The 16,596-nt window shown below is 44.4% G+C and overlaps 1 protein-coding gene across 7 annotated transcripts in view; it reads left to right on the top strand.

The window, feature by feature from the left end:
* LOC100703505 (GTPase IMAP family member 8) overlaps positions 1-16,340 on the top strand; it is a 51,504-nt gene extending 35,164 nt beyond the window's left edge. For all 7 annotated transcript variants that reach the window (XM_019365422.2, XM_019365421.2, XM_019365413.2 and 4 more), the window contains 2 exons: positions 12,324-13,490; positions 13,610-16,340. In XM_019365422.2, the coding sequence (XP_019220967.1) occupies positions 12,324-13,490; positions 13,610-15,168 (2,726 nt within the window). In that variant the 3' untranslated portion in view covers positions 15,169-16,340. The remainder of the gene's footprint in view (positions 1-12,323; positions 13,491-13,609) is intronic.
* The last annotated feature ends 256 nt before the right edge of the window (positions 16,341-16,596 follow it).

The following is a 16,596-nucleotide window of genomic DNA, read 5'->3' as shown; positions in this document are numbered from 1 at the left end:
AACCTCAGTTTGATCTGAATTAAGAAGCAGAAAGTTAGCGGCCATCCAGGTCTTTATGTCTTTAAGACATTCCTGCAGTTTAACTAATTGGTGTGTGTTACCTGGCTTCATGGACAGATAGAGCTGCGTGTCATCTGCATAGCAGTGAAAATTTATGCTATGTCTTCTAATGATGCTGCCTAAGGGAAGCATGTATAATGTAAATAGAATTGGTCCTAGCACTGAACCCTGTGGAACACCATAATTGACCTTAGTGTGTGAAGAGGACTCTCCATTTACATGTACAAATTGGAGTCTATTAGATAGATATGATACAAACCACTGCAGCACAGTACCTGTAATACCTACAGCATGTTCTAATCGCTCTAATAGGATATTATGGTCAACAGTATCGAACGCTGCACTGAGGTCTAGCAGGACAAGCACAGAGATGAGTCCACTGTCAGAGGCCATAAGAAGATCATTTGTAACCTTCACTAAAGCTGTTTCTGTGCTGTGATGAGCTCTGAAACCTGACTGAAACTCTTCAAATAAGCCATTCCTCTGCAGATGATCTGTTAGCTGTTTGACAACTACTCTTTCAAGGATGTTTGATATGAAAGGAAGGTTGGAGATTGGCCTATAATTAGCTAAGACAGCTGGGTCTAGTGATGCTTTTTGAGTAAAGGTTTAACTACAGCCAGCTTGAAGGCCTGTGGTACATAGCCGATTATTAGAGATAGGTTGATCATATTTAAGATTGAAGCATTAATTAATGGCAGGACTTCTTTGAGCAGTTTTGTAGGAATGGGGTCTAAAAGACACGTTGATGGTTTGGAGGAAGTAATTATTGAAGTTAACTCAGAAAGATCAATTGGAGAAAAAGAGTCTAACTTAACATCGATGGTACTAAAAGTAGCTGTAGATAATATTACATCTGTGGGATGATTATTGGTAATTTTTTCTCTAATGATAAAAATTTTATTTGTGAAGAAGTTCATGAAGTCATTACTAGTTAACGTTAAAGGGACTGTTGGCTCAGTAGAGCTCTGACTGTTTGTCAGCCTGGCTACAGTGCTGAAGAGAAACCTGGGGTTGTTCTTATTTTCTTCAATCAGTGACGAATAGTAAGATGTTCTGGCTTTGCGGAGGGCTTTCTTATAAAGCAGCAAACTATTTCTCCAGGCTAAATGATGATCCTCTAAATTTGTGACACGCCATTTCCTCTCCAGCTTACGAGTTATCTGCTTTAGGCTACGTGTTTGAGAATTATACCACGGAGTCAGGTACTTCGGATTTGAGGCCTTAGTTTTCACAGGAGCTACAGTATCCAGAGTCGTACGTAGTAAGAAGGTAAAATTATTAACAAGATGATCGACCTCTGTTGGAGTAGTGTTCAGACAGCTGCTCTGCTCTGTGTTGGTACAGGGCATTGAAGATGATAACAGTGGGTTCTGTACAGCAGCGGTCCATGAGTCGTTTGGTCAAGGCTCCGGTGTGAAATTTATGGTTTTCAGGGGTTTTATCGTTAACTCGGTTTCCCTGAGTCTTTCCCTTGTTGTAGTTGTGTGTCTTATTTTGAAAGAAATATTTACACGTTACCATAGCAGGAGGACGCTGCTAATAAAGTTACACAATTACACAGTACATTCACGTTTATTATTATATTTACAAAATAGCACAGTTTTTGTCTTGGTCGGATCATTTTATGTGGTTGTATTTATCCACAATACCTTAAAGGCTCCGTGTCTGACATGAACCGATCTGTGGCGCAAAAAGGTTGGGGACCACTGCTGTACAGCATGAGGGTTAATAGGACCGCACTCATATGAATATGATGTGTAAATTGGTGCTGTTGATGTCTCAACAGCACCTGAAAAACTTAGTCCATGCATTCATCTTTAGTAGGCTTGATTACTGTAACAGCATCTTTACAGTTCTACCTAAAAAATCATACAACTACAGCTCTGACCACGTTAAGGTGGCAATGCCTCAGGCAGAAAACAGAAAATCAAAAAACAAAAAAATCTCAACTTCTAAAAAATTTACTTAAGGGGGCAGGACTTTTCTTTAAGGGGTCATTGCCCCCTCTTACCCCAGTGTATAATCGGCCCTGCCTCTGGTTCCCCTTCTGAAAGATGGGAACCACCAACCCGGTCTGCCAATCCAGAGGTATTGCCAGGATAAACAGGTTAGTTTCCAGCACATAGTAAAGAATTTTGTTGGACTGGTGCACAGTGACTGTGGTGCTCATGATCAGCGTATTCATAATTTGCGTTTATGATTCATTACCTAAATTCTTAACTTAATACATATAATTTTTTTAAAACTGTCTTTCAATGCAGGTTCCCTACATAACATAATTAAACTGAGTAAATTCATTACAATTAGAATTTATATTTATGCACTAACATTACTTCATTGTTATATTAATATAGTGCAAGGATCAATTACCTTTGTTTGAAAATTGTTAATAGAAATGTTCTTCAAGAAGTTACTTTCTGACATTGAGTACATTTCACAGCGTGTACTTTTCCACTTTTACTTGAGTAAAGAAGTTGCTTCATTACGTCTACCTAAGTAAAGAAACTCTGCACTTTTGCCACCTCTGCCCAACAAAATCAGGGCAGTGCCTTTAAAACCTTCCCAGAAGCTTATCCTCCTTAATAGAGAGCTGACATGGCTGTTCAAACTTAGTCCGGCCCGTCATCAAGAAACCATATTGGAAGGTCTACCTGCCAGCACTATCACTAAGCAACCTGTTTTAAGACAAATTTATGAGGCCTGAGGCCCTCCAAAGTATGGAGAACTATCTCCCCTCACCACACTATCTGCCGGTGGCTGGTGCCCTCAGGCATCGGTGCGTTGGTGGTTCTTGGTGTGCGGAACTGGGCGCTCAGCTATGTACCGGCTCACTCTCGGTGGCTCCTTGGCGGGGCTGGACACCCATGGCTCGGTTGGGCCTCCTCTGGGGGTGGGGTGCCCTCAGGCTGCCCTGCAGCTTGGTCTACTCTGGCACAGTTGGCTGCTGGCAGAGCCTGTGGGAACGTCACTGCACCCCTTCTGGCTTCTGCTCCGTGGCTGGTGGTTGACCCCTCGTCTGTGGCTTTCTTCAGCTCTTCCCAGGAGGGTGGCACGGTTGCCCCTCCGGTGGTTCATCTTGGGCTCTTGCATTCTGGGGCCTCTGGATGTCCGGGCCTGGATCTCCTCCATACCTGCTTCATGACCTGGGGGACGAGGCTATGGCTCCCCACACCCTCTAGCAGATCATTACATGGAGAAACGTTTTGAATACAACCGTGGTCATCCACACAGGTGTGCACACGGGTATGCACACGCTGTGCTATGTCATCCAGATAGGGGCCAGGCCTGGCGTAGATGGCACTGTTTATGTGATGGCATGCCACATCTGGCCTGATTGTGGTTTGGTGTGTGTGGCCCAGGCTCATAGGAAACAGGTCTGGCCCAGATCCGGCATCAAGCTAGCACTTCTAACGGACTGGTGTCATGGCAGGGTGTATGTCAACCAGATGCGGGCCAGGTCTGGCAATGATGGCACTATTTATGTTCCTGTTTTTCTATTTTAGTTAGAAGACCCAAAGACCCATGTTGCAATACTATACTGATATGTAGGGATGGGTATCGTTTAGGTTTTATCCGATACCAGAACCAAACCGGTACTTTTGAAACGGTGCCGGTGCTTAAACAGTGCTCGAACTGGTGGTTAAAGAATGGAAAACACAAACTTTGTCAAAAAACCTCACAAGTTTAGCTGTTTTTTTTAATAAAAAGATAACAATGTTAGCCTTCTGCAGCTAGAGGGCATATATTGTATCACTCTTGGCTGGAAGCAGTGCTTAATCAATGGAAAAAACACCAACTTTGTCCAAAAACCTCTCATGTTTAACTGTTTCCCACTTTTTCTTTGGTCATTTTAGCCTTTTTGGCCAGGGTGAAGGGAGTATCTGCCATCAAACAAGAAGACAGCCGCATGTAACTTAGAAGCTGTTTGCTAGTTCACCTTACGTGCATTAATTTAATAATGTGGTTAGCCTACTCAACGTTAATTACACACCAACAACATGAAGCTACTCACGCAGAGGAGAACGGCTGCTGCTGCCATCATCATCGGTCATCATTTCTGCTACACTGACAGGGCTAGGGGCCAGGACTCCACTCTTCAGGTTTTTGGGGGATGTTGCTAACTCCGGGTCCGATAACAGGCACCACACCCGCAGTAGATGTGCTCGGTGTGAGGTCTCGCAGCAAGCTATCAAACACGGCGCATTTCTCAGCTTTTGAAAAAATGCTATGCGTCGCCATGAGTTTCATCAGATTCGAGGTGTTACCTCCTTTGCACAGTATCACCTTAAAGCACTTGTTGCAGGCTGCTGAGTTTGCATCTTTTGCTGTGAAGTACAACCAGACTTTTGACCGCTTCACCTTGGGCATTTTTTTTATCTGTAGCTCTGCTCTAAAAGAACGTACGTACCTGGGCCCGCCTACTATGCTTGCAAAGGTAAAATGATTGGCTAGAATCCAAAAAAATAAAGCACCGAAATAAAGCACCAAAATGTGTGCTGCATTTCGGTCTGGTACCATAATGGCACCGGATACCGGTACCCATCCCTACTGATATGGTAGCCAATGTTTCAAATGCAGGTTTGTGAGTGTACACTTAGTTAGGGTTTACTCATGTTTACCACTGGGTGGCTGTAGCTCAAGAGGTAGAGCACGTCATTTCCCACATAGCAAGCAGGTCTGGCCCGGATCTGGTATCAAGCCAGCAGTGCTGGCTGACTTCTGGCATGATAAGACGTATGTCATCCAGATATGGGCCACGTCTGGCAGAGATGGCACTGTCTTTGTGATGGCATGCCACATCTGGCTCGAATGTGGTTTGGTTTATGTGGCCCAGGCTCATAGAAAACAGGCCTGGCCCAGATCTGGCATCAAGCTGGCACTTCTGACTGACTGGTGTCATGGCAGGGTGTATGTCAACCAGATGTGGGCCAGGTCTGGCAATGAGGCACTATTTATGTTCCTATTTTCCTGTTCTAGATAGAACACCCAAATGCCATGTTGCAATACTATACTGCTATGGTAGCCAACGTTTCAAATGCAAGTTTGACAGGTTTGTGAGTGTACACTTTATCTAAAACCTAGTAAGGGTTTACTCATCTTTGCCAGTGGGTGGCTGTAGCTCAGGTCACCTATTGATCGGAAGGTTAGTTGTTCAATCCCTGGCTTCTCTAGTCTGCATGTCCTGAGTGTGAATGTGTATGAATGTAGTTAGGAAGCAATCAGTTAAGAGAAAGTGTGTGGTTGGGTGAATGTGGCATGTTGTATAGAGCACTCTGAGTAATCTGCGAGGTTTGAAAAATGCTATATAAGAATCCGTCCATTCACTGTCTGAACAGAGTTTCCTCATATTACTTTTGCACTATTATGCACATGTTGTTATTACATGGCTTTATTAAGGTACACATTACGCTGACATCTGGGGTCAGAGCTGAAACTGTTCTGGGCCAGCAGTGTGTCTGCAACTGGCCCGTGGCTGCACACCACCTACAGATGGCCCACATACCGCAAAGAATGACGGCCTTTGGTGGCCCAGACCAGGTTTGCCAGAGGTAATCCACACATGGGCCATCAAAGGACCACCAGTGCGTCTGCAACTGGTCTTGTGCTGGCCCATGTGTGGGCCACCTTTGGGAAACCAGATAGGGTCCATCAAAGAGCCGTCATTCTTTGCGGTATGTGGGCCATGTGTAAGCACATTGTGTGGGCCAGATCCGGGCCATACCAATTTTGCTATGTGGAAGGGTGTTCACTGTTCATAGACACAAACCACACCTTTCTTGGCTGCTACCTCATGTACCTCGGTGTACCTAACACATTGTGCACTGTCAGTCCTGCATGCTGCACAACAACATTTAATATTTAGTATTTAATGTTATTTACTGCTTTTTTTTTTTGGTGCCTGTCCCATTTGGTTCTTTAGCCGTCAGAATTGTTGTCTGAAGACCAACAACGATACCCAATGGATTTACTTTGCCAAATGGATCATCACGGCCTTGCCGTATTGGTCCATTTGATCGACCTTTGTTGTTATTATTTCTTTTATTTTACCTTCAGTTGTTACAGATGGGACAGACATGACTGAGGGATAGGAAAGGGAGAAAGAAAGATGAAGGAAAAGAAAAACAGAAGGGAAGAGGGACAGTGAGAAAGGGCACTTAAAAAGAGAAAGAAATTTCTGGATCACCTGTTAAGAGAAAAAGAAGAGAAAACAAGCAAAAAAAAAAACAGAGCAACATACTAAACACAACACCATCGCATTAATCTAGCTAAGTGTAAACAGCAGTAAATACTAAATATTGAATGTTGTTGTGCAGCACGCAGGACAGACAGCGTACAATGTGCTTGGAAGTAGCAGCCAATAAAGGTGTAGTTTATATCTATGAACAGTGAACACCCGTGTGCACACCTGTGTGGATCAGCGCGCTTGTATTCAAAAGGTTTCCCCATGTAACGGTCTGCTAGAGGATGTAGAGAGCCATAGCCCCATCCCCCAGGGCATGAAGCAGGCATGGAGGAGATCCAGGCTGCAGACATCCAGAGGCCCCAGTGTGCGAGAGCCCAAGGAGGACCACCGGAGGGGCATCCGTGCCACCCTCCTGGGAAGAGCTGAGGAGAGCCCCAGATGAGGGGTCACCCAGTAGCCACAGAGCAGAAGCCAGAGGGGGCTGCACTGGCGTGCCCGCCGGCTCTGCCAGCAGCCAGCTGTGCCAGAGTGAACCGAGCAGCAGGCCCAGAGACCGGAGGCCCGAGGGCCCCCTTTGCCCCGGAAGAGGCCTGACCAGGCAACAGGCGCCAGGCCCCGCCAAGTAGCCACTGGGAGTGAGCTGGTACATACCTGAGCGCCCAGCCCTGGACACCAAGAACCACTAACGCACCGACCCCTGAGGGCATCAGTCACCAGCAGGGAGTGTGGTGAGGGGAGATAGGCCTCCATACTTTGGAGGGCCTGAGAGTTCCCAGAGAGGTGGAGTGTAAGACCCGACCTGACATATAGAGACAGGCAAACAGGCACACACAGACACAAACATGCATTCCCAACCTCATGCACACACATACAAATACTTAGTAGTCACCCAACGTAGGGATAGACATACATACTCTCCCCCCGCTTCAGGACACCTACACCAGAAGATGCCGGACTAGAGCAGTGCGGATACTGAAGGACCCGTCCCATCCTGGCAACAAACTGTTCCAACTTCTACAATCTGGTAGAAGGTTCCGCATCATCCAGGCAAGGACAGAGCGACTCAAGAGGAGCTTCTATCCCCAAGCCATCCGGGCCCTAAACCAACCCGCCACCCCCTCCCCACACACATACACACACCCGCCCTCTCACATCATCTATAACTGACTGAGACAGGACTCTCTTCCAGACACTCTAAACCCAGGCACAATGTACATTTCAAATTCCTTTAACTTTTTCTGTAAAATAGTCAGATGTCTATTCTTATTAATGTACAGAATTCACCTGCTTGCTGCTACTACTGCACATTCACCCAATGTATATACTATATACTATATATATATATAATGTTATTCCTCTACCCCCCCCTTTTGCACATGTTGAGGAGCGTGTCAGGATACATTTCACTGTGTGTTATGCATGTGACAAATCAAGAACCTTGAACCTTGAACATGGACATGTACACACAATCACACTCCCCAAACATACTCTATACCCCGGGTCCAGGTACCCTCGCCCCTAGAGGCGGAAACGGCACCTAGACCCAGGAGATGCTACCCTTTCCCCCAGGGTGGAGGCAAGCAGACTGCCCCAGGCTGCACAGCAGCAGGGAGGCCCCGCATCCCAGATCCCAATCGGAAGGCCAACACCTCCACCCAGCCCCCCCCGCCCCCCCCGCCCGATGGCCAGCAGAGAACGGGGGTGTGTGAAGACCCCAAACCTCCCTCCTCTCGCTCATGTGTAGTGTTGCTGCGTGCTGTTCTAAAGTGCATTTAAAACAAGGGAGGGCATGGTGCTGCTGCCAGAGAGCAGCAGGTGTTAGCACGACCCCTCCCAAGAACCCTCAATGTCTTCATGGATTTAAAATTGAGAGGTGGGCACCGGCACCGGTGCCAGAGGTGGGGTTGAATACACAGACTGTCCACTAGACGCCGTTAACGTGCCCACCCTCAAGGCCCTATATGTATGTGTTATGAGAGTGTGAGTGATGTGGATGTCTAAGTTGTGGAATAAAATTGAGGCACAGGTGGCCAGAAGGGGACCGGGGGTGGGGGGTGGGGTGGGTGGAATACCTCCCCTGCACCCTGGTGACACACCCGCACCCCAACGCCCTACTTGGCAAGATGCCCCTCCCTGGGGCCAGCTCCCGTCCTTCGGCACCCACCAAGGCAAGGGAGCCCAGGCCCATCCAGACCGGGGCCTACGGCAGCAGCACCGCCAAACCCCACAGGACCCGGGGCAGCCCACCCGACCCCACCGCAGAGGAAACTGTACCCACCCCAACATTCAATCATCTCCCAGACTACACAAGACAATAGACACCCAGGTTAGGTTTATTCTCCACCTCTCCTATGTCTCTCCCCCACCTGCAGAGTGGACTGCAAGGATGGAATAACCTCCCTGCCAGTTGAAGAGCCCCCCAGTTAGGCCGATGCACCAAAGGCCCCCTGCGCCAGGGCTGAGCCCCCGTGCACCCACCCGCCCATAACCTCGGCGACACACCAACAAGGATCGAAGCCCCCAAGGCTCAGACAGAGCCCTAGCACGGAGGCGAAGCACCCCCGAACCCCAAGCCCCCACACCTGCCCTGGATCCACTCAGGGGCAGCCAGGCTACCAGGCCAGTAACCTACGTCTGCCAGCACAGACCCTCCCCCAGCCCTGCTACACGCAGTCACGAGGAGAACACCCTCTAAGAGCAACCAGAGCCACTAACCAGGTTATGACCACAACCCCTGGGTTAAGCCCTCCAGGGATAACGTCCCTAGGGATTCTCCAGACGCCCTAAGCCCGTCCCAACCTCCACATCAACCACAATAGCTAAGGCGGGACCAAACCACGACTCCCCACCATGATGGAGCCGATCAAAGGAGCCCAGAGGGATTGATCTAATGTGGTGGCAGAGGCTATCTCGATACTAATGTAATCTATTAGATGGTTTCTATATTGACTAGAATTAAGATTATTTTTATTTTTCCAGTTCATGAGGACCATTTTCTTGGCAATGCAATAGGCAGTGAAAACCATGTGGACTGTATTAGTTTCTGTAGTGACATCATCCAATTTGCCCAACAAGCATACTAAAGGGGAAGTTGGAATGTTACATTTCAGACACTTCGATAAGTTTTCACACATCTTGCACCAAAACTTCTGCACTGGTGGACAGAACCAAAGAGCATGGATGTAATTGTCTGGTGTATTGCCTTGACAGCGTGAGCAGTTGTTGGAAGATGTAAAGCCCATCTGGAACATCCGATGACCTGTATAGTGCACTCTATGTAGTATTTTGTATTGTATTAATTGCAGACTGGAATTTCTAATCAATTTAAAGGTTTTTAAGCATATCTGAGACCAAAAATTTTAGTCTAAGCTGACAGATAAATCCGCTTCCCACTTTGCAATAGGAAGGGATATTGATTCATCTATTTTAGAAAGCATTCTGTATATTTTAGACAATAATTTGGGGGATTTAAGAGAAAGAAAATGTACCGCGCTTGGTGGTGTTTGTAATTCAACTTGACCCAGTTTAAATTTCTTTTTTACTATGGATTTAATTTGTTGATATTCTAAAAATCTTTTCTTGTTGATCCCATATTGTATAACTAGTCTGTCAAATGGAATCAATTCTGTTCCTTCTAATATATGTTCTAAGTATTTAATTCCTTTACAACTCCAATCTGGAAAATTAATCATATTATTGTTTTATAATATGTCAGGGTTGTTCCAGATAGGTGTACGTTTGCATGGGATTAATGAAGACTCCGTTATTTTTAGAAACTCCCACCATGCTGTCAGAGAAGAGCTGATGTTGATGCTTTTAAAGCATTCATGTCTTTTGATGTTTGAGCTGATAAATGGTAGATCTGAAATCTCTCGATTATTGCAAAGTGCCTGTTCAACATCTAGCCACAGCTCATCTAAGAAGGTATGTTTTAACCATCCTGCGATGAACTGAAGCCTGTTGGCTAAGAAGTATTGTTGAAAATTAGGCAGATCTAGTCCTCCTTTATCCTTGGTTCTTTGAAGCGTTTTTAAGCTGATACGCGGGGGTTTATCTTTCCAAAGGAATTTAGAAATATACGAATCCAGAGATCTGAACCAATCTTGTGATGGTTTGTTCGGGATCATTAAAAATAAGTAATTTATTTTTGCCAAGATCATCATTTTTATAGTGGCGACCCTTCCCATGAGTGACATGGGTAGAGATTTCCATCTAGTCAGATCACCTTCTACTTTCTGTGTGGGATGTTAAGTTAATTTGGTTAAGTCTGAAGGCTTCTTCTCCACGAGAAGTCTGGGCTCGGGAGAGCCCGAGTGCCCTGGAGGGACCTTCCCTGCCGGCTACACGATGGACGGGTGGCAGACATGGAGGATCGTGTGCCTGGCGGGACTGTCGATCAAGGACGCTGAAGATATCTACCTATTCGGAACCATGATAACAGGGTTCTTGCTGATCGGAGCTGGCCTGGCCCTGGCTTATCAGAGAATTAAGAAAGCGGAACCGGCTGTCCAAACCGCCACAAAGCTGCCCGCTGAGATTGAATTGACTGGACGAGGTGCGGGTTTTGAGAAAGGGCTCACAGACAGGGACATGGTCAAGAGCTTGGAGGCAATTGCGGCTGCAGTGAATACTCAGAATAATATCTCTGAGCGGATATTGGGACACATCAGGGAAGAATCCGCTCAAATCAACAACTATGGGCGGAAGTTGGAATACATCACGGATCAGTTGGCTGCGGTCGCAAGGTCTCAGAATCTGCTCTGTGAGCAAAAGAGTGACAAGATCTCGGATTCGAAGGTAAATAACATCATGGAAAAACTCGCAGCTATCCAACGGATGATGGAGGGACCAGAGTCGGAGTGCTAAAAGAAACAGCTCGAAATTCTCATGAGCTGGTTGGAAGACAATTGCTATCATAATGTGGCTACCCCTCCGGCGCCAGCTGCGGGCTCAAGGCTGGAGCCGATCAAAACAATCCCTGATAACGACTATGTTGAGACTGTTCCTTCCCATCCCATGCAAGGCCAACTGGGTTGGCTGGAAGACTGTTTACTTAGCCTGGCAGGGCGAAGGACACTGTCTCAGCTGAACTCTGGACACGCACACACATACATATACTGATACTGATAAGCACTCACCGACGCATCACCCTCCCTACCCCGGATCCAACGCCACCTCCAACGCTTACCTCCCCTCTGATGTGGACATCGGGTCAGCTGGAGGCGCAGTCGAAAGATTGCAGCGGTCCCAGATCAGATGTACACACTGGAACTCTTTCCCATGTTGCTCGTCTGTGTTTTATTGTGCTATGGTGTGTTGATATCTGTGCATTCCTGTATTATCCTTTTGTGTTACACATTTCGATGTTTTTTTTCCTCGCTACCTAGCCTGACCTGTCTCCCCAATGTGATGTTGTGTAATGTATGTACGGTCGGCAAGGTCTGTCATCTCGGTTGCGGGCAAAAGACCTGCAACTGACAAATAAAGGCTATCTCATCTCTCATCTCATCTGTTATTTACTGTTAACTAGATTAATGCGATGGTGTTGCATTTATTATGTTGCTCTCTTTTTTTGCTTGTTTTCTCTCATTTTTCTCTCAACAGGTGATCCGGGAGATTTCTTTTTCTTTTTAGGTGCCCTTTCTCACTGTCCCTCTTCCCCTTTGCTTTTCTTTTCCTTTATCTTTCTTTCTCCCTTACCTATCTCCCAGCCTTGTCTGTCCCGTTTGTAACAACTGTAAATAAAAATAACATAAAATAAAAAATAGTAATGACAACAAAAGCCCATCAAATGGACCAATACGGCAAAGCCGTGATGATCCACTTGGTAAAGAAATCCATTGTGTATTTTTGTTGGCCTTAAGACAACAATTCTGATGGCTAAAGAACCAAATGGGCCAGGCGCCAAAAAACCCCCAAAACAAAACAAAACAAAAAACAACCCAAAGACAAATTGGAAATGATTATTTCTCAAGTGATTTGATTAACAATTGCAAGCTATGGAATAGAATGGGATGTAAATATGTGTTTCATAATTTTGGAGGTAATTTACCTTTTTTTTTTTTTTTTTTTGCAGCACGTGAACTCAGGATAATGCTGTTTGGAAAAAGTGAGAAGAAGAAATCAGCCCTGGAAAAGCTCCTCATTGGGAAGAAAGAGTCTAAAGGTTTTGGAGGAAAGCAATCTTGTTCTGCCTCTGGAGAGTGGAATAGGAAACCTCCCACAGTTGTAAAAACTCCCGACATCTTCAGTCTGCCTGTGGAAGCGCTGTTTAAAGTGATGAAGAGCTGTGTGAGTCTCTGTCCTCCTGGACCAAACATTCTGCTGCTGTTAGTGAAACCTTCTGACTTCACTGAGAAGAACAGACAAACTCTGAATTTGGTCTTGAGCTTGTTTGGTCAAGATGCTTTTAATCACTCCATCGTCATCCGAACACATAATGAGGAAGGGAATAACTCAGTGGATAAACTCATTGAAGAATCCAAACAAAGGCAGCACTTCGTTAATTTTGACAGAAAAGACTCCTTCTCAGATTCCTCAGAGTTGATGGAAGAAATGAATGAGATAGTGAGTAAAAACTGTGGAAAATATCTAACGTTAAAAGAAGAGGTTAAACCCAATCTGAAGTCCAGTCTGAACCTGGTTCTGTGTGGGAGGAGAGCAGCAGTGAAGACTTCAGCAGCCAAGGCCATTTTAGGTCAGACTGAGCTTCATTCAGTCTCCAACTCATCAGAGTGTGTTAAACATCAGGGAGAGGTGTGTGGACGTTGGGTTTCCCTGGTGGAGCTGCCTGCCTTGTATGGAAAACCTCAGGAGGCAGTGATGGAGGAATCATTCAAGTGTATCTCCCTCTGTGATCCTGAGGGTGTCCATGCCTTCATCCTGGTCCTACCTGTGGCTCCCCTCACTGATGAAGACAAGAGAGAGTTAAAGACCATCCAGGACACATTCAGCTCTCGAGTCAATGACTTCACCATGATTCTGTTCACTGTGGACTCAGATCCTACAGATCCAGCTGTTGTTAACTTTGTAAAGGAAGACAAGGACATCCAGCAGCTCCATCAGACCTGTGGAGGAAGAGCTGTTGTTCTCAACATCAAGGACAAAAAGCAGGTTCCAAAGTTGTTCAAGGTTGTAGATAAAATTAGTGAGGCCACGGACAAACCACACAGTTATACAGCTACAACGTTTTTACATGCACAGATGGAAAATGTTGTACAACTTAAGAAGAACATGACCACTGGTAAGTACTTTAGACTTTAGTAGCTTTCCTGTGTTCAGTGACCCAAAGAGTTTTAATCCAGCATTGTACAAGTGTCAATCTTTAAGCTAACTCCAATTTTCATGTTTTTGGTCATGAAGGTGGAGAACAGGACTCAGACTGTCTCAGGATTGTGCTGATTGGGAAGACCGGCTGTGGAAAGAGCTCTACAGGAAACACCATTTTAGGAAGAGACGAGTTTACAGCTGCATCAAGTCAAATGTCGGTCACAGCATATTGTAAGAAGGCAAAGGGTGAGGTGGACGGTCGTCCTGTTGTTGTGGTCGACACTCCAGGTCTGTTTGACACAGCTCTGTCCAATGATGAAGTTCAAGAAGAGATGGTGAAATGTATCAGCCAGCTGGCTCCAGGACCACATGTCTTCTTGGTGGTGATACAGGTTGGCAGATTCACAGAAGAGGAGAGAGAAACGATCAGACTCACAAAAAAATTCTTTGGGAAGAATTCAGGAAAGTTCACCATCATCCTTTTCACCAGAGGAGACGATCTGGAGCGTCAGGGAGAGTCTATTGATGATTACATCAAGAACAAATGTCACAGTTCCTTTCACAAGCTGATCTGTAACTGTGGAGGAAGATACCACGTGTTCAATAACTCTGACAAACAAAACCGCACACAAGTCAGTAATCTGATAAAAAAGATTGACACCATGGTGAAGGACAATGGAGGAAGCTTCTACACCAATGAGATGCTGCAAGAGGCTGAAGCAGCAATAAAGAAGGAGATGCAGAGGATCCTGAAGGAGAAGGAAGAAGAGATGCAGAAGGAAAAGGCAGAGATTGAAAGAAAACATAAGCAAGAAATGAAAGCAATGAAAATAAGAATGGAACAAGAGAGAGATAAAATAGAAAATGAGAGAAAACGGAAAGCTGAAGAACTCCAGGAAATGATGGATAAAATTAAGGAAGAACAAGAGAAGAGAAAAAAAGAGGAAGAAATGAGAGAAGAGGAGGAAAAGAAAAAGGACACTGGAGAAGAAAGATATCGACAACAATTCAAAGAAGAACTTGAAAAGTTGGACAGACAAATTCAGTTGGAAAAAGAGGCAAAGAAAAGTGTCGACAGACAGCTGGAAGAGACCAGAGAAGAGATGCAACGAAAACAAGAAGCCTGGGAGAAAGAACAAAGAGAAGAGCGAGAGAAACAAAGACAAGAAGATGAAAAGAGACGACAAGAGGAGGAAGAAAGAATAGAAAAACTGCTGGAAAGTTACAAACAAGAAAAAATAAAATATGAAAACAACAAATTACAAGAGGAACAAATAAGAAGAGAAATGGAAATAATAGAGAACAATCATCAGAAAACACTGGAGGACCTAAAGAAGAGCTATGAAAGAAAAGCCAGACAGAAAGCAGAAGAGTTCAACGAATCCCAAAAGAAACACATGGACGAATTAAAAGCTCAGCGGGAAGAACATGTGAAGGAAATGAACGACTTAATGAAACGTGTGACCAAGAAGAGCGAAAACCTGAGAAAGATCAAACATCTAGTGGAAAAACATGAAAAAGAAATGAGGAATGGAAAAACTGAGGAAGACAAGGAAGAACTAGAGGAAGAACATGAAAAACAATTAAGTGAATTGATGCAAAAAATCTTAAGTGATGAGGTCAGTGACGCGTCAGCCTGCAGCATTTTATGACGAGAAATGAATGATTACAGTTTTTTTCAGTCATTTGTTCTGAGAAAAACATTTAAAGAGGCACTGATTTGTTGTTCTGTGTTTTAAATGTTTGGGATTTCCTCACAACAGAAAATAATTCTGATTGGGTGTCGTCTAATCTGCCTTAAACACAGTGTCGGACTCCAGTCTCACCATTAAACCACAAGTCACTATCCCAACATTAGCAATGCTTCTGACTGGTTAAACTTTCTCCTCACTTTGAATAAGTATTAGTTACTAAAAGACCCACCTGGAACCAGCATCTCCTGTCTCAGCTCATTAATCTGCCACCTGGCAGAGTGGAAGCAATGGTCAGTGTTTTTCCAGCAAATAAATGTTTTTAGCATAATTTACTTCAAAATAGAAACAGAGGATAAGTTGCAATGATGCAGGAAAAACAAATTATAGTCAAATATGTAAAGAACAGAACAGTTATCAGGGTGGCTTTGTCATTCTAATGTTATCATTGTGTGTTTGGTGTGTGTTTGTGTGGGCGGGGGTATTAAATGTTTGATCACAAAGAAAGACGACACACATTTGGTGATCAGGTACCTTTATTCTTGTCTTTTTTTGAAGTTATGAATCAAATAATTTTTCCCGGCCTGAGCTCTGTAAGTACCAGGATGTTCATTTAAGTTTGTTAGTTTTGCTCTGTACTGTACTGTAAGTTGAATCAGTCATTTGAATCTTTTCTGATTTGTTGTTTTCTGTAATGTTTGGTAAAAATCTGGAGAGTGTGTGATTTGATTTCTTGTATTTTATCGGGAATAGTTCTATTTTTATTGTGTTTATTTGTTTTGGGTTTTTTCATACATTTTGTGTAATCAGTAATTATCGAGTTTTATTATAAAATCTCTCATTTTTTATTAAATAGTCAGGTATATGACTGTAAAGTTTAGATATTATTTATGCCTCTGCAATATCTAAATATAACAACATTTACTCAATTATCATTGAAAATATTCAGATACGGTAGATGAAATTTGACTTTATTTTGATAAATGACAAATATAAATTCTTTGCTTCATAATTAGTGACATAACTAAGAATAACAGTCGTTTATGCATCTGTTGATTTTCAAAAGAATAAATGAGTGTTTCCCTGTGATTCGTGTGGATGGATTAAATGATGAAACAAAGCATCTTCATTCAGATTTTGATTTCATGTTTTCTTTCATTTCATTGAAGATCCTGTCAAATCAAACTGAGCTTCCTAATCCCCACACCCACTCTGACACATGTGTTTAGCAGCAGTTTAATTTCTTTCTGTCTGCAGCATTAGCATGGAACGTAGTGCCGAACAGGAAGAGAAAGGAAGATTGCAGTTATCACAGATCAGGGCCATGCAGAGACGTTTAAGGGGCGGGTGCTCAAAGTTAAAAAGGGACACAGTGAACCAGGCTGAATA

Source organism: Oreochromis niloticus, linkage group LG12 (genome assembly GCF_001858045.2).
Source record: "Oreochromis niloticus isolate F11D_XX linkage group LG12, O_niloticus_UMD_NMBU, whole genome shotgun sequence".
NCBI lineage: Eukaryota > Metazoa > Chordata > Actinopteri > Cichliformes > Cichlidae > Oreochromis > Oreochromis niloticus.
The sequence above is the reverse complement of the archived record's forward strand: the minus strand, read 5'-3'. Positions and strand labels throughout refer to the sequence as shown.